This window comes from Uloborus diversus, chromosome 7 (assembly GCF_026930045.1).
Source record: "Uloborus diversus isolate 005 chromosome 7, Udiv.v.3.1, whole genome shotgun sequence".
In the NCBI taxonomy this organism is placed as follows: domain Eukaryota; kingdom Metazoa; phylum Arthropoda; class Arachnida; order Araneae; family Uloboridae; genus Uloborus; species Uloborus diversus.
In genome coordinates, this window is record NC_072737.1 from 17,420,340 (window position 1) to 17,442,406 (window position 22,067).

A 22,067-nucleotide genomic window follows, 5' to 3' on the forward strand; every position below is an offset into this window, starting at 1 on the left:
ACTCCAAGGCAACTATGGATTTAGATTATTTTACGCAAACTATCCAGTGAAAAACTCAATGACAGGAATTAATTATTTAATATTTTAAATAGTGTCTGTTAAAAAAAGGTGTCCTACAATTCAAAGAAAAGTTTTACTCTGCTTTGAATAAAAGGGATGATATGCAAAATTACTCTTTAGATCATATAATAAAGTTTTCCATTAAAAGAACTTTTTTCACCAAGATTTGAAAATGGTTGCCAAAAAATAGAACTTATTATTTAGATAAAGTGAGGTGGCCCTGGGTACACGGGCCTCCCTATTTGTTTTAAACATCATGCTCATGCATACAAATATCACCAAGACACTGGTAGAATCCAAATCAAGGGTGAATAAAATGAAAATGGAACAGTAGAGTTCCTTGGAACCTATATAGAAACCCAATGGGATAAGTGCATAAGTGTTGATGAGGATTATGTTGAAAAGCAGGGAAAGAAAGTCTTGTTTTGCAGAAATAAATGTGTTTTTCTCTCAGTTTGTCTTTTTAATTAATGGATGACCCTCTTGTTAGAGGGTCCAAAAACAAAAATATCTGAAATTATGCTCTCCACATGCCTGTTCTGCATGATATTATAAAATCTATGATAAAAAATCAGGTGTATTGGTCAATATTTAGAAGTTGCAAAGATTTAGCACAGAAAAAGTGGATTTTTCACTAAAACTAAAAATTTTTGGACTAAGAATTTTATGAATGACATACTGTCTGCCCACAGATTGTATGGAAAGGCAAACATCCGTTTTACAGGCGAAAATGGACACATCTATTAGTTTTCAGGGATGTCAGTTTTTGCAGATGTATGTTAGCTTCTAAACAAAGCAGAGTCACATTCAAATGAGCGGAATACGTGCATCAAATTTTTACTTTTCCCCCCTCATTTAGATAGACTGGTTTTAACTGGACATTTGCCAATTCCATACAACCCGTGGTTAGACAGTAATTATGAGTAAGTACATAAATACTGTGAAGAAGTTATTTTACATTTACAAACGTCATAATACATTTTCCTAAACTGCTATTGTTACATAAACATTTTCATCAGTGTCCCCTTCTTGGGCAGTAAAATTTTTTTCTCTGTGTAGTAGAAGAAGGTGCCCAGGACAAACCTTAATAATTTTAGTAAATTCTAATAGTTAATTGATTTGTTTCAAAATGACCTGTAAATGGGGAACATTTTAAAATGAGTAATAAAAGTTTAAAACTTTCAATTAGCCGCAACCCCTAAACATACTTAAGTTGATTCAAATTTTGATTTGGTAACTTACTTTGAAATTCAGAATAAGCGCAGCAATGCGGATGTAAACGTTTAACTTTTTTTTTTTTTTTGTCATAGCATTTTGGACCACCCTACAGCACACTGAAGAATTACAAAGCTTTTTTTAAGAAATAAAATTATAAGAAATTATATATACTTCACTTTATTTAAGAACAATTTATTTTTCATCATTAGGCAGTAGCAGTTTTCTCTTAAATATTATCACAAAATACAAATTAAATTGAAGAAAAGTTATCTCATCTTCCCAGATTTAACTCATTCACTAATTATTTGTTATTTTTTAACTTTTATTTGGTTTGTTCTCGCTCTGTTTCTCATTTTTTTAAAAGATTGAAATCTGTCAAAAACGGAACACTTTTACCCCTGCTCCAATTGTAATAAGTAGGAAGCTCCGTATTTTATTATTTGTCTAGAAAATAGAATTTTGGACACACCCTCTTTTTATCTTGAAACATTTCAGTCTGGGGATTTTTTCCCACTTTCACCCGTGACATTTACTTTCTTTTTTAAAATTTATTTTTAAAAATGCAAAAGGTGTTTTAGAAATTTATACCAAAAATAATCAGTTTGAAAATCAATAGTGAATGTTTCGGAATAGGCAAAATATTAGTTACCTGTAGTAATAACCACTTTCATTGGCCAATGATTCGTCTACAGCACAGAAAATGGTGGTCTGAGCACCTTTGTAAGCACTTTTAAAAAATGCACGACTGAAAACATGGTAGATACGTCCCATAATGTTGCTAAAGGACGTCCCCATGTGGCGACCAAGCTCAGTATGGACAGCTCCCGGATGCAGGCAATATGTTGTCACTCCAGTTCCTATATTCAAGTAAGAAAAAGTCATATAAATGCAGTATTGTGCCTGAAGTGTAAGAGTACATGACGTAAGATTAGGCTTGCCCAGACGTCGCGGTTTTCAAACAAAATTCCGGTGTCCGAGCGATTTACTTCATGGCACAGAAAAGGATAAATTTGATTACAAATGACCAAAAAGGACGAAAAATAACTAACTATGAAGGAATTTTTTGGGATAATTACTTTGCCATTAATAACATTGACTTGCAAAATAAATACTGGATTAGCTTGTGAGGACTTTTAAAACTGTATTAAAACCAAAAAAGACTGTTTAAAAAACTTCTATAGCATTGACTTGCATGTTATGTTATTAATGTTGCAACATTAATAACATTGACTTGCAAAATAAATACAGGATTAGCTTGTGAGGATTTTTAAAACAAGATTAAAACCAAAAAAGATGTCATTAATATGTAGAAGTTAAAACTGGCAACTAAGAGCAATTTTTATCCACAAAATATTATTACTGGCTTTAGGGCCCGTAGAAAGAACTAGAGTAGGGAGAAGAAAGAATGGTTGCTCTAATGTAATACAAGTTCAAATATAAAGGAACAGTTACTCTTTCATAGTTGCTTAATAATGCCGATTTGAATATTGAAATTTGTTCTGAAGTACCTTTTAATCTGTTTGCCAGTTCCTTGGTAAAAAGTATATTGGCGAGCTTGCTTCGACAGTAGGCCAGAAGGGGTTGATATCCTCGATCCAGATTTATATCTTTAAAGTTAATGTTTCCAACTGGAAAAATAAAGAGAAATGCAGTTTTAATGACAACATTTAAAAACTGGGAAATGTTCAACTCTTGCAAACCAATTGCATTCAATTTGAAAAGTATTCTCTGCATGGGCATCCGTATGTAAAATTGTAAGGGGGGAGCTCAGATATTTTCCCCATGATTTAGCAGGATATTCAAAACAGATTTGAGTCGTTAAAATTTGACATTTTTAAGTAACTTATTCATTAATGGCTGGAGAAGAAACGTTTTTACATTTTTGCAAAGAAAAAAGTACTAAAGGCAAGAAAGTTCTAATCTCTAGGGGGGGGGGCTGGAGCCCCTACTTACCCTCCTATATGGGCCCCTTGATTCTCTGTGCATGAAGCACCGTTTATATGTTTCTCTTTTATATATATTTTTTTTAATTGGCCCCTGCAGAGTCTAATACATATTAATGTATAGCTACTATTATACTTTTTTCTATGCTTTTCTCATACAGTCTTTCAAAAGCGTATAAACTGCTTCACTGTACTTACATTTTTAAAAATTTCATTCAGTATTACTTTTATAACTAAGCATGATTAAAAAAAAAAGATTGAATTAGTAGGTTTGAATCACCATATGTTACACATATGAATATTTAAACCCATATTAAATGTAAAATATTGTAAATAGTAATTGTTTTTATGATTAACTTGTTGTAATCTGGCTAATTTTGGCGTTTATTCCATTAATTTTCCATTTAAAATTATCGTAGTAATTAAACCTGTAAATTGTTTCCTGTAATGAATATACAACCCCCCAACAATCGTATGATGTATATGGTCCCTGGATAACCTTTGTGAATGGAAAAAAAAAAAGAAAATATGAGAAATTGGTCCAATGTTGTAGGATTTTCTGGATGTTTCTTCGCTGGGTATATAAGGCCAGACGTCTTGTGAATGAGAGGGGGAGTCAGTTTTGCTTTCTAACTGTTTAGTCTTGTTTTTCACTGCTGTATGTGAATGTATTAACGCTTGCGCTGTGATTTTCAAATTGCTGTTCTTTTCACGTATGTCGGATTTAAATGCTAGGTGTAATGAGTAATGTACAGTGTTTAAGGATATTCGATCAATTGCGGGATGTTTGCAATTGTTACCTGCTCTATTATTTGTATTTAAATAAATCTCCTGTGTTTTCTCAAGACCTGTGTCGTCATTTGGAAGAAAGTTTGAAGTTGCATCGAAATCATAACAATATTCTAATACAAATTTTATTTTTTTTTACAATTGTTATTGCAACCTAATTTGTATGGAACAATATCCCTAAATTAATGATTGTAAAATAAATGGTAGTTTTCTTAGTTAAGGGTTTAAACAATAACCTTGCTTTTTGTGACACATTATAAGACAACACAATCTCCGATCAAATTTGTTAACTTTGCCAGTTGACCTTTTCTTACCTTGTTTTCGGTCCGATTCTTTTCCATAAAGCATTTTATCAAGTATTTTACTATAGAATGGAATAACTTAACTAATTTAGAGACATTTCAAACCACCTCAAATCCTCTTTCGTACATGGCCAAAAAAAAAGAAAGTGGGGGGGGGGGGCTCATTCATAAATGAATACATTTATTATTTTGCTATCAATAACAAGTATGGTCTTATTCCTATGAACAAAACACAATTCTAATGGGCAGTCTTAGATTAGTTATCTCTTATCCAATACTGCACAAATACTGACCTAAGTATTCAACAAAAATGTTTCAACTTTAGCATTTTATTTAAATAACATTGTATAAGACAAATACGCAAGATTAATTCAACCATTGTAAATGATTGATCGATTCTGCTGAACCAACCGCACTGGGTCAGTACAAAAAAAGAAGTAAGTATCACGCACCCTCTTCACTACTTTGCTGCATATCATTTCTAATAAAGAATTTTATTAATTTTCATACTTGCAGGTGAACCCCGTTTAGCCGACCTTTTATATGGCTCAAATTTGAAATTAAAAAAAATCAAATAAAGGTTAAAGTCCTTGACACGTTTTAAAAATTCATAGAAAAGCAACAAATTGTCGTATGAATATGGGGTTTGTGCCATAATACTTCACAGGTTCAAGCATTTTTTGTGACATTGTAAATCGAGCTAATGTGTACATCACATGACTTCCTTTTACTCCAATTTAATGATAAAGTGCCTCGGATTAAGCAAAGATCACTTTAAATATTTTCAACCCAATTTTGTTGCAAACCGAAGTAAAGAAAATGTTTGATATAGATCAATTTTCCCAATATTGCAGTTTTATTGTGATTCAATGGTTAACTCTCTAACTATGACCAAATTGAAACCAGATTTAGAAGAAAAAAAAAAACACCGAACAAGTTGACAACAAAACTTGGCTATCAAAATACGATATACAGTAAAACCTGTAAAGTTGACCACCTTTGTAAGTTGACCACCTGTCTAAGTTGACCGCTTTTGTCAGGAATGGAATTAGTCCTATCCTATATAATGAAGGAAAACCTCTGTAACTTGACCACCTCTCTATCTTGACCACCTGTCTATCTTGACCACTAATATACACCAGCTTTAGTTTGGAGTAGTGTAAAAAACCCTTTGTAAGTTGACCACTATGCAAAAGCGTTAGATTGTAATAAACGTTTCATCATTTATGCCTCAAATAAGTAACCAGACCCATTTTAGAAAAACATATGAAAATTTATGCTTCCATCAAAAAACGTTGGGCTAATGTTAAGTCCCAGAAAATGAGCCAAACTTCAATAAAGAGTAATTTTGTTGAAAAGTAGATTACCATGGTTACAAATGTACAAGAAAAAAACAAATGAAGAATTTGAGTCACTTTTGACTTGTTATGAATTTTTAGGAATTGTTAATATCAAGTAAATACTTTTTCATAAGTAATGAGACAATTTTTTTTTTGATGGATTCACAAAAATTTTAATTTTGTATGATACTTTATGCGTCATTTTGGTAAATAATCTATAAAAGTATTTAAACAACATTTTTTGCTTATTGTTTTAAAGTAATGTTAAACAATGAAAGTGAGTTTAAAGTATTCCAATTAGTTAAAAAAAATGCATGGGACAAGAAATGACAAAAAAAAAAAAGCTTTCATTACTACCCTCTATAAGTTGACCACCTGTCTAAGTTGACCACCAAAGTAATGCACGGCAAGTGGTCAACTTACACAGGTTTCACTGTATTGCCAAGTGTTAGCCAAATTATAACACCACTTGAGTTTGCATTGAAATGAACAATGATTTTACCTCAAAAAGGTGTATAAAAGACCCCCTTTGGAACATCTGAATTCAACCAAAAGAGAAGGTGCACAACTAGACCCCACTTGGAGTCTTTGTGCCAAATTTCACTTTTCTAGGATTTTTGAGTTATGTCAGATACATACGTATATACACACATACATACGGACGTCCCGAGAACACTCGTTGTAACTAACTCGGAATCCTCAAAATGGATACTTTGGGTGTCTATACGTCTTTAAGCATATATGCACATGTGATCGGGTTGAAAAAAAACTCAATATTCATTCGGGGGCGATCAAAATGGAAATGTAAGGCCGATTTTCGAGTGAAAATTTTTTGCGAATACGATACTTCGTTTTTTGTAAAAGGAAGTAAAAAAGTAATTACAAGTAACTTACTGTGATGGCTGTATCATCACAGTAAGAAAAACAATCGTCATGAGAGGTGTTCAATCATTTTATTAAACAGAAATCAACAACTTTCATAACCAGATTTCAATGTGTGTACCGTTTGGGGACATAGAATGAACTTGGTTACTGTTTAAGTGTGATTCAAGCAATGTACAGTGTATACATTCAACTCTGGTAATGGAAGGTACTGCTTTTTGTTAGATAGAATGATTAAAGATCTGATTTGACGTTTGTTTTTCTTCCTGTGAGGATATAGCTGTCAAAGTTATTCAAAATTATTATTTTTTCCTTTTTTTTACGTTGTCATAAAAAAATTCTTGAACTTCTAAAGTATTATTGCTGAAAGGTTGTGTAAAGCAGAGATTCAGACAGCTGAACATAAACAAACACGTTTAATACGAAACGTGGGGACACATATACAACAAGACATAAGTGGTGAATAAAAGTAGTGAAGCCATAGTAAACAAGACTGTGGCTCTTTAAATAGAATAGAGGGCAGATTTTCAGCATCCAATGATTTTTTACAACTAACAATAAGCTTTCTTCTAAGGCCGATGCTAAGGCTAAACCAATACAGAAAGCGATTACATCCAACAATCATGACGCAAAACGCATATTCATACGACAATTTGTTGCTTTCTATAAATTTTTAAAATGTGTCAAGCACTTTTTGGACAGCCTGTAGTGTTAGATCACATAGATAATTTTTAATTGCAATAGCAGGAAGGGTTGTGCACTAAACATTTGCTTTTAATTCTGATCTATTAATGATAAAGTGATAGTGTACCCATGCCTCATTTGAACACTGTACTAATTTGAAGCAAAAGACAGTAGACCCGTTCTTAGTAAAGAAATTACGTAAAAAATTTTAATATTTTTTTTTTATGTCTTGTAAATTTCTATTTCATTTTTTTACAAAACGTGTTTTTTTTAATCACAATCAACAGTAAATCTGCTTATTTAAGGATTTGTTTTGCCTATTAGCCACACTACCTGTACTATCTTTACAAATAATAAAGCTGAAAGTCTCTCTGTCTGTCAGGATCTCGGTGACACACATAGCGCCTAGACGTTCGGCCGATTTTCGTGAAATTTGGCACAAAATTAGTTTGTAGCATGGGGGTGTGCACCTCAAAGCGATTTTTTGAAAATTCGATTTTGTTCTTTTTCTATTCCAATTTTAAGAACATTTTACCGAGCAAATTATCACAACGTGATCAAGTAAATTACCATGTTATCATAATGTGGAATCGTAACACGGGCAAGCCAAAGTGGCAAGAAATTCACCATACATTATTTGTAAATATACAGGCAAACCAAGAGACCTTTTAATTTTCTACTATGGGCAAAGCCATGGGGGTGCCACGAGTTATCCATATTTGCAATCACCTGGATTACCTTTGATCCGAGTTAGTCCAGATAAACAAGGTTGTACTGTTTCAGAGGATTTATTAAATAATCTGGGGAAATCATACTAAAACCCTCAGCCCAGATATGAATTGCTGGAACCCAGACTCTCTGGACAAAACTCCGAGAGATAGAAACCATACATTGTTATCTTTCTTCTCAATTTTTGGATTAAAGGATGTTTTTGACAGCTTAGGTGGCAAGAAAATATTGTCCCTGAAGGGACTGTTAGGGAAAAAATGATTGCAGACAAAATCAGTTCAAAGTGGCTGAAGAGGGCTGTATAAAATTTGCATAAAAAATGTTTCTCATATTTATGAGACATTCAATAAAAGGTAAATTAATGCCACAACTATTATCTTACTGTACAGTTTTTTTTTTTTTTTGTGTGTGTGTTATTCAAAATGGCTTTGGCATTAATTCATTTAAAGAACAAATTATAGCTAGATCAAAATTTCATTTTTTATTTAGCAAATTTTATCCAGAATTATTCAGATAGCTTATTAAAAAAAAAAAAAACTTTTCTAAAATTTATGAAAGCAATTTTATATTCATCTGAATCACTGGTTCCCAAACCCCAGGGGTTTATTCAGATCTATACATGAATAAAATTCTGGAAAGGGAGGGGGGGGGGGCATGAGATTCAATTATACTAAGTGGGTGTTAAAGAGACTGAATTGCATTTAAGTATTAGATGTTATCATCAAACTTTTACTGATGTACTTATGTAATAATTCTTTATATAATAAGTATATAAGTTGACTAATTATATAATAATTAAAAACATTTCACTAGCTTGTGTAAGTTTCACTGTGAGTATTTAAAATAGCCTGGGTAAAACTGAGCCCTCCATTTTACTGCTTTCGAGTTCAAACTTAAATGCATTATCTTACTCAATTTCTATTGAAACAACCTTTCAGAAAGAGATCTAGGAAAATCAATAAAACAAACAGGCAGGCCTTTGAAACAAAAAAGTTTGGGAACATTTTATCAAAGTTCAAGATAAATACTACTTCTGAAAAAAAGTTAACATTAATGTAAATGATTTCATTAAGGTATTGAAATTGTAAGCTCTTTAGTGAGAGCCCTTATCATTGAACCCCCTGGTGGCACTTAGCACACCAGTAACATTTTTGTGTTCAGTTTCACCAGCAACAAATAAATTACAGATCCACTTCATACTTACAAATATGAGCTAAAGATGAAACATTCACTATCCTTGCTGGGGCTGAAGCTTTAATGCGGTCCAAGAGTAGAGTTGTGAGCAAAAAATGACCAAGGTGGTTGGTACCAAATTGCATTTCGTAGCCATCTTCAGTGAGCCACTTAGGGCAGGCAGCAACACCTTTTAAAGACAATAGAAATGATTACCAGTGTTTCATTTTAGAGCAGTTTCATATCTTGGCTTGTGGTTAAAAGTAATCTTTAATGACTAGGGGTTGATATAAATTTCCTTTTTTGGAAGCAGGTGGAGGGGTAGGGTGGGGTAATTTAATTACCTTTACTTTTGAAAAACAAGATAGTTTTAGGAATTTTCCTTGTTTTGGTTTTCAAAAATCATGCTATATCACAAAGAGCCTTATTAGTTATCATAATTCAATCTGACATCCCAAAAGTGTTTCAAGAGAAATTATGTAACAAATAAAAAATATTAAAAATTCCCCTTACCTTTAACAAGACATATCTCTAAAAAATGAGATATAATTAAACGTATTTCCATGATTAAAGAGGCCTGATCAATGTTCTAGAAAAATGTTCTTTTCTTACATAATGATTTTATTCAAGATTCCTAGCAATTCACTCATAAAACACAATGATCAAAGGAATTGTTTTATCTCCATTAGTTATGAATCTTTGGAGTAAAATGAGAATTCTCCATCATATAAAACATTAGAAGATATTTTCATAATTGTTTAGTTTACAAAAAAGTGTATTGAAAATAGGAAGGGCCATTTTTACAAACTAAATTTTGTGAAAGGGTGGATTTTACGATACAGAATTGTGTGAAAGGATGACAAGCAGACCCAATTTGCATCTGGATTAACCTCAGCTGAATATGCTAAAGAAAGAACCAATACTTATAGTCTGCTGTTATTGGAATAAACATATTTGGGGACTGCACCTATTTATTGGTCAATGAATTTGCATTGGGCCAATACAAATTCATTTTAGATCACTTATGTTACCTTTAATTCAAGAAGTAACATTAACATTTTAATGAAAGTCGTTTTAAACCAGCTTGTTAAATTTGTATTAATTTTACAATTATAAACCTTATTTCTCCAACACTTCAGCACTATGTATCCTAAAAACTCTAAAATGGCCAAACCATTTTTTTTTTTTAATTAAGTGAAAAGTAGACTACTATTTAGGCTTAGGATTTGTTTCTATTTTCATAATATGAAAAAATAAACATTCAATTGAAGTATTAACTTTTCTCTGAAAAGTGAAGAACATTAGAAGGACGTTTAAAACACACAAACTACAATAAATTGGAGACACATGACTTGGTGTTGCATGGAATCCCTTTTCAATGCAAACAGATAAGCTAATGGATTAAGAGAGATACATCAAAAGTGAAACAAAACTAACGCATGTGACAAAAAAAAAAAAAAAAAGTAAATAAATAAATAATCAATTCATTAATCTAATCAATTTTATACTAAAATTTATATTAATATTAATTTTATTAATTATTTATCTTACCATTATTATATTATTTCTGGTGACATTAGGGGGACTACAACTTACCAGCATTGTTGATGAGGATATTAATCTTTGGCTCACTCTGTAGAATTTCAGAAGCGAATCTTCGAATGGACTTGAAAGAGGCAAGATCCAAGGACTTGATGAGAACCTTGGCATTTGGAACTTGGTCATTAATGTACTCTTCTGCTCTTTTCCCTTTCTCTAAATCTCGGCAGGCAATTATAACCTTAGCACCTGAAATTAAAAAATATATTTAAAAATCTAACACTCCAAAATTGTTATTCTTGAATAAATAAATATCGTTAACGGAAACAAGGACAGATCCAGCTTCTGGTTTTTGAGCGATCTTTTCCATACGGAGGGAGTCATAAAACATCCATTTTAGGTATAAATAGGGGTCTGGATCAAATTTCTCGAAACATAAGCTCACAAGACCGATCTTGGAGTTATCTTCGGTCAATTAAAGAGGGAGTCATGACTCCATTCTGAGTCTGCGCCCGAGAAGGATTTGTTGCTTTGCTACTAGATTTGTGGCTTGTCATATCACTTAACTTTAGTTTTAATATAGTGCCGAAGTTGGCAACAATTCACTCTTTTTTGCTTATTATCCAATAATGCATGCACGCTAAATAATATTTCATTTTGGAACGAGAAGCAAATCAATTTTCACCGCACCAGATTTTTGTTTTTTTCGAACCGTAGCAAAGCTTGAAACTGCTCTTCTTATCCACCTTCCTTAAGTTTTTACATCAAGCTTGAACGGGGAAAGAAAAAAAAATGCTACCCAAAGTCAGGCATTGAATTTGCAAGTAATCTTCTTTGTCGAAATATTAGAGGGATGCAAACAAATAGTAAAAGTACTATTAATTATTATTTAAAGTACTGATTAATTATTATTTATCTACTAATTATTATTTATCTATTAATAATCATTTATAAACTCTGAAATAAGATGGAAAGATAAAAAACTGTTTTAAAATTTAATTTGCTCAAGTACTGTTATGTTTGTAAACCAGAATAGATTTTTTTTACTAAAAATCTTTTTGTTAATTTCCAAAAAGTTGTGCACTTTATACAGAATTGCATTTTATAGGTTGTCCGTATAAAGGGACAAAAAATTAAGCAATTTAAAGGATGATTATCATCAGTAGATGGTCTAAATAATTTGAAAAAATATTTTACCGTATTCTTTAAAAAAAAGTTAAATACAATAATTCCAACATTAAAAACACTAAAATTCAGATCCTATGTTTGTAATTTCAGTAAGATTGTTTCAATTTCAATAATTGTTTTATTTTCCACAATGATAACTCTGACATTTAAAATTAGACAACAAGATAAAATATTCATAAAACTGACATTTGCTTTTCCTTCAGAAATTCATAACAGTGGAAACTGAAAATAAATATCGAATTAAAAAAACTTACCCCTCCTTGCAAGGTCAAGAGCAGTCTGTTTTCCTATGCCAGTATTCCCTCCAGTAATTATGACAGTCTTGCCATGTAACAGAGCCGTACTTCGACATATTTTTCCTATCACAAAACCATGCAGATACACAAGGGATCCTGCAACTAAAAAAATTTCATACATAAAAATTTTATTTTTCCAGAATTTAAAATGTGAAACAAAATACAGTGTAACATTACTTTTTTAAATGGTTGAATAATGCAAAATATAAAAATAACAATACTAAGAATAAAAATACACTAAAGCATATTTAACCCAAAAATACTTAACGTGAAAAATCAGTTAACGTAAAGTGATATAGACTTCCGGCAGTGTGAAATTAAATAGAAATCAGTTAACAAGAAATTATTTTAACATGAAAATATATTTTGGTCTTCTCCATCATGCCCACCATTTAGGGGGTTGGGGGGGGGTCAACTACTCCCCTTGAAAAATGTTTGTTCGTACATGTAAGTGGGCATCGTTTTTGCTGTTTTCCAACAAAATTTGCATTGTGTTTTCACCAATACACCCTTTGCACCAGGAAATATTCCAAATTACGGGCCCGCCTTCAGTTTCATGATAAATGTTTTTTACTGTTATCAACAAAAAAAAAATAAATAAATAAACAGTACAAATACAAAACAGATAAACAACAACAGACTCTATGTCTAACTAGGCTCCTAAGTCGTAGATAACAAATCTAACCCATATATTGCACCTATTGCAAAAAATATTGCATACTCTTTGTTTTGGGATCTTAATGACCCCCTTCATTAATGAGTGCATGAAGTTATGAGTTCTGAGACTCAGATACACAATATGACTCAAATTTGCACAGCTAAAATTGGTATGCATAGTTTTCACTTGAAGTCAAATCTGCTTAAAAAGTAAATGGTTGAATATTTATACTATTATTTCAACTGAAAATAAAGTGGAAATTATGAAAAAAAATAGTTAGTTTTGTTTCTGTTTTGTCAAAAACTTGACGTTGAAGCACAAAAATTATTATCGTGAAATACAACATAATTTAATTTCAAATTAAATGAATTTTTTACTATTGCACAAACCGAACAAAAATCTTCAATATCTAAACAAAAATACTCATAAATTTTGAAGAAAAACACATTGAGAGAAGAAATTACAATTTATTGGTTTATTTCACTCAGCAATGTTCAATCAAGACGACTGATATTGCTCCCCCCTGACATGAGTTGACAAGCATTTTTTTTTTTTTTTCAAACAGTCCATCCAAAAATTAAAATGTTCTAAATTAACAAAGAAAGAAACTACAAGAAAGGCATACAGTTCAAAACAAAAGCAAAAAATTAACAAAAATTATCTTACAAAAATCAAAACAAGCGATAGCAGACGAAACTATGAATCCTAAAATCATGAGGATGCTGCCACTCAGTCACAACAAAAATCTGAATATAAATGCTAGAAATAAATTAATTTTAAATTTTGAAATAAAAGAAACCGACTCTTCACTTAAAAGAACACTGAGAATAAACGTGAGTATTAAATTTAGAAAAATCCGTACGATAATACTCTTTCCAACTGATTACATAATACTCTTTCCAACTGATTACGAAAAGCTGATACGAGTCTATTTCGGAATGTGAAAGAAGGGAAAAGACAATTTTTATTTTTCTCTTTGCATTTCGTCAAGGTGAGGAGAGTTCTTTTTTCCCGCAAGGTCTCGATTGCATAATTTTCCGATCAACAATATCTTGGTCGTGAGCAATTAATCATCTCAAAAATCTATGAAAAAAGCAATTTATCGGACTTAAATAATCTTAAAATGGAATCGAACAAGGGAAAAAACTCCACAGTGATTGTAAGGAAACAATAAGACGATGTTTCCAAGCACAAGCTGTAAATATCCTGCTTCATCATTTTGTTTATTGAAAATACTAAAATAATTTCGTTAAAATGTGAACCAAGAATTTCGGCAAATATTTTACACCAGCAGGGTCCCCCGGTAATCAAACAATAATGTACAAATATCCAGTCCGAAAGAAATTGTCAAAACGAAAGCAATTAATTAAAAAAAAAAAAACCTCAATAAGATGAGTTTTATCGTGTACAAATAAATTATGCTGTCCACTGTTGCGGAAGCAGGCTCAGATCTATAAATTTTGGGCCCACTGCAACAAAACCAGTTGTAGCGCCCCTCTCTAGAGGCTAGCAGTGTATATTTGCACCGTTAACAAATCTAAGTGCTAGGTTTTTTTTTTTTTTTCAATTTGTTGGGCGCTTTTAAGGATGTGCCCCCCCCCCCCCTCGCGCTGCGGCGTCTGTGCCCGGGCCTGTGTCGAAGAGACGAGTTTATCTGTTGGTAACGATCTATCTGAATGAGAGGGGGGGTGAAGAAAGTGTCGCGCGTGTTTCGTTAATTTTAATTTCAGTGCGAATGCTTAATTTAGAGAATGACATACATCTGCAAAAGCTGGCATCCCCGAACAGTAATAGATGCGTCCATTTCCGCCCGTAAACCGGAGATTAGAATTTCATCAGTGGTCAGACTGTATATTAATAAATACGGTTTTAAAAAATGATAGAAGTACTGAAAAAAAAAACGATAATAAAAGTTTTACAGATTCATAAATGCGAAAAAAGCAGACGATAAGAAAATTCTAGAGAATAAATTTTATTGGCCACGCCGCAGTGTATCATATACCAATTCGCAACTCCAACGAACTATAGGGGGCACTGTAGCCACTTTCTAATGGTGGACTAAAAAGGTAAAACAAACGCACGTGGTAACGAAGAAAATGCTAATAAGCCTAGTAAATTTTGTTTGTATGCATGATTTTTTTTGCTTTATTCTTTTTAAATTAATTTTCAAAGTCTTGTTGATATTCTGCCCACGTAACGTAGAAATAAATGAGAATTCAAGAAGCAATTACTAAACGTCAAATATTAATGCAAACTACGTAGTTCGTAGTTCTAAGCAGCCATTTTCACGATGTTGAATTCGATATTTATCAATTCTTGATAAAACTAAATAATAATTGTGGCCTGACAAGAATAACAGTTAATGCTAGAAAATTTAATATGACATTACGATTTATTATAAAAAGATTTATATTATATATAAATCTTTGCCTTGCTTGGCTAGCGCCTATTGTTTTGCATTTGTAGCTGAGTTATTTCTCTCAAATTCCCAAATCGGTTAATTTAAAAATTTTCTGTTTCGATGTTTCTAATTTCTGAGTTATGATTTAATTATGTCATGCTATGCAAATAATCAACAAAATTCTCCCGGAAATATGGTGGTAGTTTTCTTTTCAGTTTGATCGACCATTATTTCTTTTTACTTATCGAATTCTGTAATCTTTCTACCATTTTATTCCACTCATGATAAAAATCAAAAATGGTTTAACCAACATGCAGAATCTCGCCAAGGGTACTTTGCTCGCACAATACTAAAACTATAACCTTAAACAAATTTGGCGAAACCTTCCAGCTGAGAATAAAAGCAATAAAGTAAATTCTTTCTCGGTTAAACATTTTTCATTTTGTTCTACGATAATATATTCAAGAAAATATTTTGCATACTGTTTGTTCCAACTAAATGCTGCTGTAAAATATGGTTAATGAAATTAATTTAAGATTTAAAAAAAAAAACTGATATTCTTACAAATTCAAACAAAACAATAAAAATTTTTATCCCGGTATAATGTTATCCAAGTTTGTTAATCCAGAGTTTTCTTGTGTTAACGCTGTCACCATTTCTCAATCAACTCACATTTTAGAAGGAAATAAAGAAAACTAACATTATTTAGAGAAGCTCGAGAATACTACTAAGGGACGAAACAATTTCTGTAGCTGAAAGCAATCTAAGACACATCGATTGCGTTAATAAATACTCAGAACAAACTGTCTGTGTTTACGTCAACAGACACACGTGGAACGCAATGTGGCAATGCTTTAGTTTTTTCGGCAGTTTTGTAAATCACCGCAAGGTAGCGTATTCGAGCGCTGGAGTTGCGAATCGCATCGCAAAGGGGTGATTCCATGTCAAGTGATCCAAAACTTGGGAAATTTTTCCCCTCACCTTTTAGTATTTCTTTGAAATTTGGCTCATCGCTTGTACCCTTCGAGATAATCAAAAGTCCAAATTTTTAAATTTTTATCTATTTTATTTTTTTTTTTATTTATGGTGCTTTGATTTTTCGAAAAACCCTCTTTTTTTCATGGATGCTTGAACATAAAATGGACGATAACTCAGCACCAAATATGTATAGAAAGATTTGGTAAAAAGCATTTTAAAGTACATTAGTTGTTGTTTAATAGAATAGGGGGACCCGGGGTGAAATGGGTAGCCAGGGTAAAACGGGTATTTTTGCATTTTTCTTGATTTTATTCTACTAGACAACATTTTTGGAAAGTAAAAAATTATGATGGAAATGTGTACACATCTGGCAACATTTTGTCTTGGGGGGAAAAAAATCTAACAACTCATTTACCAGGCTTAGCAACAGTTTTATTTTTGAGAACACAATGCCTTTATAGTGAGTGATAAACTTCTTTCTAGAAAAATTTACAGGAAGAGTTTCGGAAGTTTTTTATTTGGATTTGACAGAAAAAGAATTTTTCTAACAGAAAACTCAAAAAATAAGTAAATTTTAATATTTTCAAAAAATTTTATAATACTTTTAGTTGCACGGAGTAAAATGGATATAGCCAACATTTTCGAGTTTAAGACATTGATTGAATGTATGAAGATTAAAAAACTTAAATTATCTCTGCGAGACAGCTGTTAGATATTGTTCATGTTTTAAACAAAAAGTATGTTTTTAAAGTTTTATAAGTAAGTATTCTGCTCTTATTCGTTTTATATGTTTTTAATTACTATAACTTATGCCGATTAGTACTTAAAGGTATTATATTTTTTGAATATTATCGATATAGTTCATGATTACTGTAGGTTTATTATGTATAAGGTTCATTGCTACACATTATAAAACATAGTAAGTATTGATAGCTAATATGCTGTCTTTTTAATTTCCTTTTAAAGCTAACTCTATGCCCAGAACATAATTTAAGTACAACCTCACACACAATCACAACAGAATCCTCATGCCTCAGAGCAAAGTTGTACTGAATAACTTATTTCTCCTGCTATACCTCTTGGTTCACAGCCGTTTTTAACACTGGTAAGGCTGTGAAAAATTAACAAAAAAAAAAGTAAGAATACAAACAAAGGTGGGAGAAGTTTTAATTACAGAGCAGGTGGCTGCAAGATTGTACACAAACAGGCAAAAAACACAAATAAAAGCAGAAAAAATAAACAAATAAATAAACATTAAATAAATTTAAAAAACGGACAGTAACAATAATTGATAAATAATTGATAAAATAACTAATATAAAGTAGAAGTGAAAATAGGGGTTCTCCTAGTTGTTAAACCCATCCATTTTCGACTAGGCAGTTGTTAAATTTGTGGAAGAAGTCTATTCACAAATTCATGGGTTTAATCACTGAAATCTCAGCTGAAGCTGAATATACTGAGAAGATATGCTACAAAATCATCTGCCGAATTATTCTACGTGCTCCCCAAGAAAGATGACATTGATGTTGTGCAGGCATCACAAGTTGTAAAAATACTACCTAACCACAAGTCGTTGCCAATACACCTTTTGTTCATAAATTTGGTTCAGTAAATATTTTTTGTGGTTGTTTCGGATTAAAGTTTTTATCCTCCAGTGCAATTAAACTCATGTTTTAAAAAATTTTCTCCATTAGTTACAGTGTAGATGGTGCCGTGGTAGCCCGATCGGTAGAGTGTCGGATTCGGGGCCGGAGGGTCCTGAGTTCGAACCTCGATGGTCGAAGACCCACCGTCGTCATTAAAGGGGACTGGGGGACGTTAAATATGCTCGTGGTCTCAATGTCTTCCAAGTGAAACGATACCTCTGGGGGTGCTAGCACCAGGTAGCTGTTAGCTCCTGGTCTAGTTCTAAATTCTCATTAACTGTTCGGTCCGGTGATGGTGCTGCCATCTATCGGTATAAAAAATAATGGAGTCAAGGCACTTAGTATGCAGTCCTCGACATAAATACAGTTGTAGTTAGTTGTGACTCGGAATCGAAGTATAGTGTAGATCAACTTTAAACAGCATATACCCATTTTACCCCGAAGCACGGGGTAAAATGGGTATACATAGGGGTGAAATAGGTATACCCTTTTACACTAAATTTAAAGCAAAAAGTTAGCACAAACTATGTCCATATTAGACCTAAGATACACAATGTATAGAATGTTGAACAAAAACACGATTATATCTCATGATATTTCTGCTATTAAAAAAAGCTGTTTTTTATACAAATTTTACCCCGGGTGACCCTATGCAACATGACTATTTTCAAAAAAAGTTTCATTTATAAAAAATGAAATTTAAATTTTAAACTGAAATTTCTCAGAAAACGTATGATGAATAATTTATTTTTTAAAAAATTCTTAAAAATGTGTGTGTATTTTATCTTTATTTGTGCAAAGTTTCAAGTTGGGATTTCAATGGGATCATATTTTTATGAATTTTTAACTAAAATTGACTTATGAAATAATGACATTTTTCAGATTCTAACTAGTTTAATATGGGGTTCTCCTACTGGGGATGGTGTAGTAAGTAGTAAATAACTTTGACAAATAAATAGAAATCAATTCCTACTCCCACCCCCTCCAATTTTTCGAAATTGCAGTTTCGAAAACGCAATTGTAGACAAACTTTGAGATTTTTACAAGAAGGGGCTCTGGACCTCTCCCCTGGAATTTTTTTCAAAATTGTTGTCCTAAAATCGGCCTGAAGAAAAAAAAATCGTATAATCCGCGGCGGGGCGTATAATCATCGGATAATACGATGCAAAAAAAAATGAAGTTTTGATTTAACATACAATTTTACCAACTAAATTTAAAACGTGAAGAAGTAATAATTTTTAAGGTATATTCAAAACTAATGTTAAAAAAAATCTCAAAAAAAAAAAAAGATTTCTTCTCTAAATTGTCATTACAGTACGCTAATTACTTGAAGGCAAAGAGTCAAGGAAAAAGCAAAAGATCTCATCTTGTGCAAATGAAGTTGTTTATTTTACATAGACTGAATCGCGTAAAAACATTCAAGCTATGTAAAATAAACAACCTACAGGCAGGGTAATGGTCTCGGCGAATTCTGCCAGTGTTGCCAGATGGTCAAATCCAGATTTCCCCAATTCCCTACCAACTTTTCCCCAAAAAGCGATGTTTTCTATCAAAATTCCTCAAATTAAAAACTATTTTTCCACTAATATTTTCATAAAATGAGTCGACTTCCTCTGATATTTTTGTCTCTTGAAAAAACATTTTTTTCCCCCAAATAGCCAAATTTTCTTATAAAATTCCCCAACTTTTTTTTTTTCTTCCCATTTTCGCATTTTTTTTTTTTTTTTTTTTGTCTTCTTTATCTTTTGTCTTTTTTATATTTTTATTAATAATGAAGCAGAAAGTCTCTCTGTCCGGATCTCTCTCTCTCTGTCAGGATCTCTGAGACGCGCATAGAACCTAGACCGTTCGACCGATTTTCATGAAATTCGGCAAAGAATTAGTTTGTAGCATGGGGGTGTGCATCTTTAAGCGATTTTTTGAAAATTCGATTTTGTTCTTTTTCTATTCTAATTTTAAGAACATTTTCCCGAGAAAAATTATCATAATATGGACGACTAAATTACCAAGTTATCATAATGCGGAATCGTGACGCGGGCAAACCAATTGGCGAGAAATTCATCATGCATTATTTGTAAAAATATAGAGCGGAACCAAAATACCTTTTTAATTTTCTACTACGAGCAAAGTCGTGTGGGTGCCACACACTAGTCATAAATACAAGCGCCTGATCGATTGATAAGAAATAACCAAATTTTTTTTTTTCTACTCGCATTTACTTACTCTGCTTCTGCATGTACATTTAAACTATGATTTTTGTATATATTTATCTAAGAACATTCTTCATCACACTTATTTTTGCCTGTTTCACGTATCAACTAGTTACTCACGCAAAACTATTAATGCGAATTCCGTAGCATAATATTCCACATAATGCGAAATGCGAATTCTATAAAGTTGAGCAAAGCTAAACCAATGCTGTTTGATACAAACAATGTAACTACCAGATGTCAAGACGCGAATTTAAATACGAAAAAAATATTTTTTCCCCGGGTTTTCCCCCAAGGAAAAAATTTTTCCCCAAAGAATTCCCCTCAAAACCCATTTCCCCAAAATTTCCCCGGAGAGCACCAAATTTCCCCAAAATGGGGAAATTTCCCCCAATCTAGCAACACTGAAGTCTGCTGTAAATATTGAAGTTCAATGCGTTGGTGTTGAGACACACACAGACACAGATAATCCGCATCTCATTTTACTTTTTTAACGGATAATCCACGTATTATAGGCTGGAAAATACGGTACAATCCTTTTTTTTTTAAATTTCAAGCACGTACACACACAAAAAAGGAAATAAATAAAAAGTTATAAATAATTGTCTGAAAAAAAGGAGAGGGCCTGCGGCCCCTCTCACGAGCCGCCAGTGATGAACACACATGCAAGGGCCTAAAAATGCGCTTTTCGGCCTTTAACTTCGAAAATTTTTACTATGACCCAGACCCTCCCCCCCTCCCCTGAAAAATTTATCGCTACGCCACTACGCGTCCCCTTCTCGCCAAGACAAGACAGCGAGCTCTGCCTGGAAGAAAATCGAGTAGCGAATAACTATTGAACATAAACGCTTTTGAGAGAGGAGAGGGAGAAAGAGAAAGTTGGAAAAGGAAAATAACTGTTGATAACGGAAAGGAAAGTTCATTGTTAAAAATACCGAGTAATTTCCTTATCTTTCTTTTCATTATTTCCTCAAATTCAATTTAAAGAAGAAATGAGCTTATTGAAGAATCATTAAAACACATGTCGTAGAAACAAGTTTTGATCGTATTATTATATCGCAATTTACATCAGTTTTCCTGAACGCAAACACAATAACAGCAAAATATTCGAAATTTAAAAGAGAATCCTTTCTACAAAGTTCTGTTAAAAAGAAGAGGATGGAGATGCAGGTAGAGTAAAGCACCTTATACGGGGCAGCTGCCCTGTCTTTCAAAAGGGAAAATAATTGAAATAAAACAAAAAAAAGAAACCAAGAAGTTCCAAAAAAAAAGAAGATGAATTGACATTTCTTTCCATTTCTAAACTTTATCGATGAGTTCGGGTCGAGTAACTTTGCTTTTGATCTTGCAAGTGTCAGTGCGTATTTGAAAAGGGAAAAGTATTGGAGCTTACGACCAAACGGCACGACCTTGAGGGTCACGGGTTGGGACAAAAATAAATTAGAGCTTTTCCCCCTCTCCCATTTTTTGCTTATCGTTGTAGAACATGTATGATAGCCGACGATAAATATCCAATAAATGTTTCAATTAGCAAACGATAAATACTTTTTACTAGCAGACGATTAATATAAAACGAAATAATTAGTTTTCTTTGCAAACGATAAATATCCTGTAACTACGTTATTTCGGCATTCAAAATATTGAAATTAAAAGTAGTATCCAATTTTAATTTGAGAAACACCTTTTGAAAACTAGTATTCAAAGTAATTAATTCAAAGGTATGTGCATACAAATGGCTCATACTGCAGTACAATAGCGGAAAAAAGTTGTAAAGATTGTAATTCTGAAGGAAACTCCATTGTATTTCTGGACCCAAACTACCATCTTTGGACCCCCGTTGCAGCTGAACTAGGGCCTATGCAGTCAAACCGCGTTACCTGGGCTCATACCTAGTGGGAATGGACATGTATCTTGAATTTTGTCCGAATCCGTGACCCTCAAGTTCGTGCCGTTTGGTAGTTAGTTGGCTTACCATCGCAATACCGTTTTGACCAGGGGCGGCTCCAGGGCTGCGCAGTCCGTGCAGCCGCA

General features: G+C 32.5%; 1 protein-coding gene across 2 annotated transcripts in view; it reads right to left on the reverse strand.

The window, feature by feature from the left end:
• Window positions 1–22,067, reverse strand: part of LOC129225991 (retinol dehydrogenase 13-like) — a 36,305-nt gene that overhangs the window by 3,894 nt on the left and 10,344 nt on the right. Inside the window, exons 1-6 of one of the 2 annotated variants that reach the window (XM_054860564.1) lie at window positions 13,468–13,726; window positions 12,102–12,245; window positions 10,717–10,908; window positions 9,152–9,310; window positions 2,787–2,906; window positions 1,928–2,135 (exon numbers count right to left, since the gene is read on the reverse strand). In XM_054860564.1, coding sequence (XP_054716539.1) covers window positions 1,928–2,135; window positions 2,787–2,906; window positions 9,152–9,310; window positions 10,717–10,908; window positions 12,102–12,245; window positions 13,468–13,516 — 872 coding nt within the window. In that variant the 5' untranslated portion in view covers window positions 13,517–13,726. Of the gene's footprint in view, window positions 1–1,927; window positions 2,136–2,786; window positions 2,907–9,151; window positions 9,311–10,716; window positions 10,909–12,101; window positions 12,246–13,467; window positions 13,727–22,067 lie in introns of those variants that run through there. The other variant, XM_054860563.1, reaches the window with a different exon arrangement.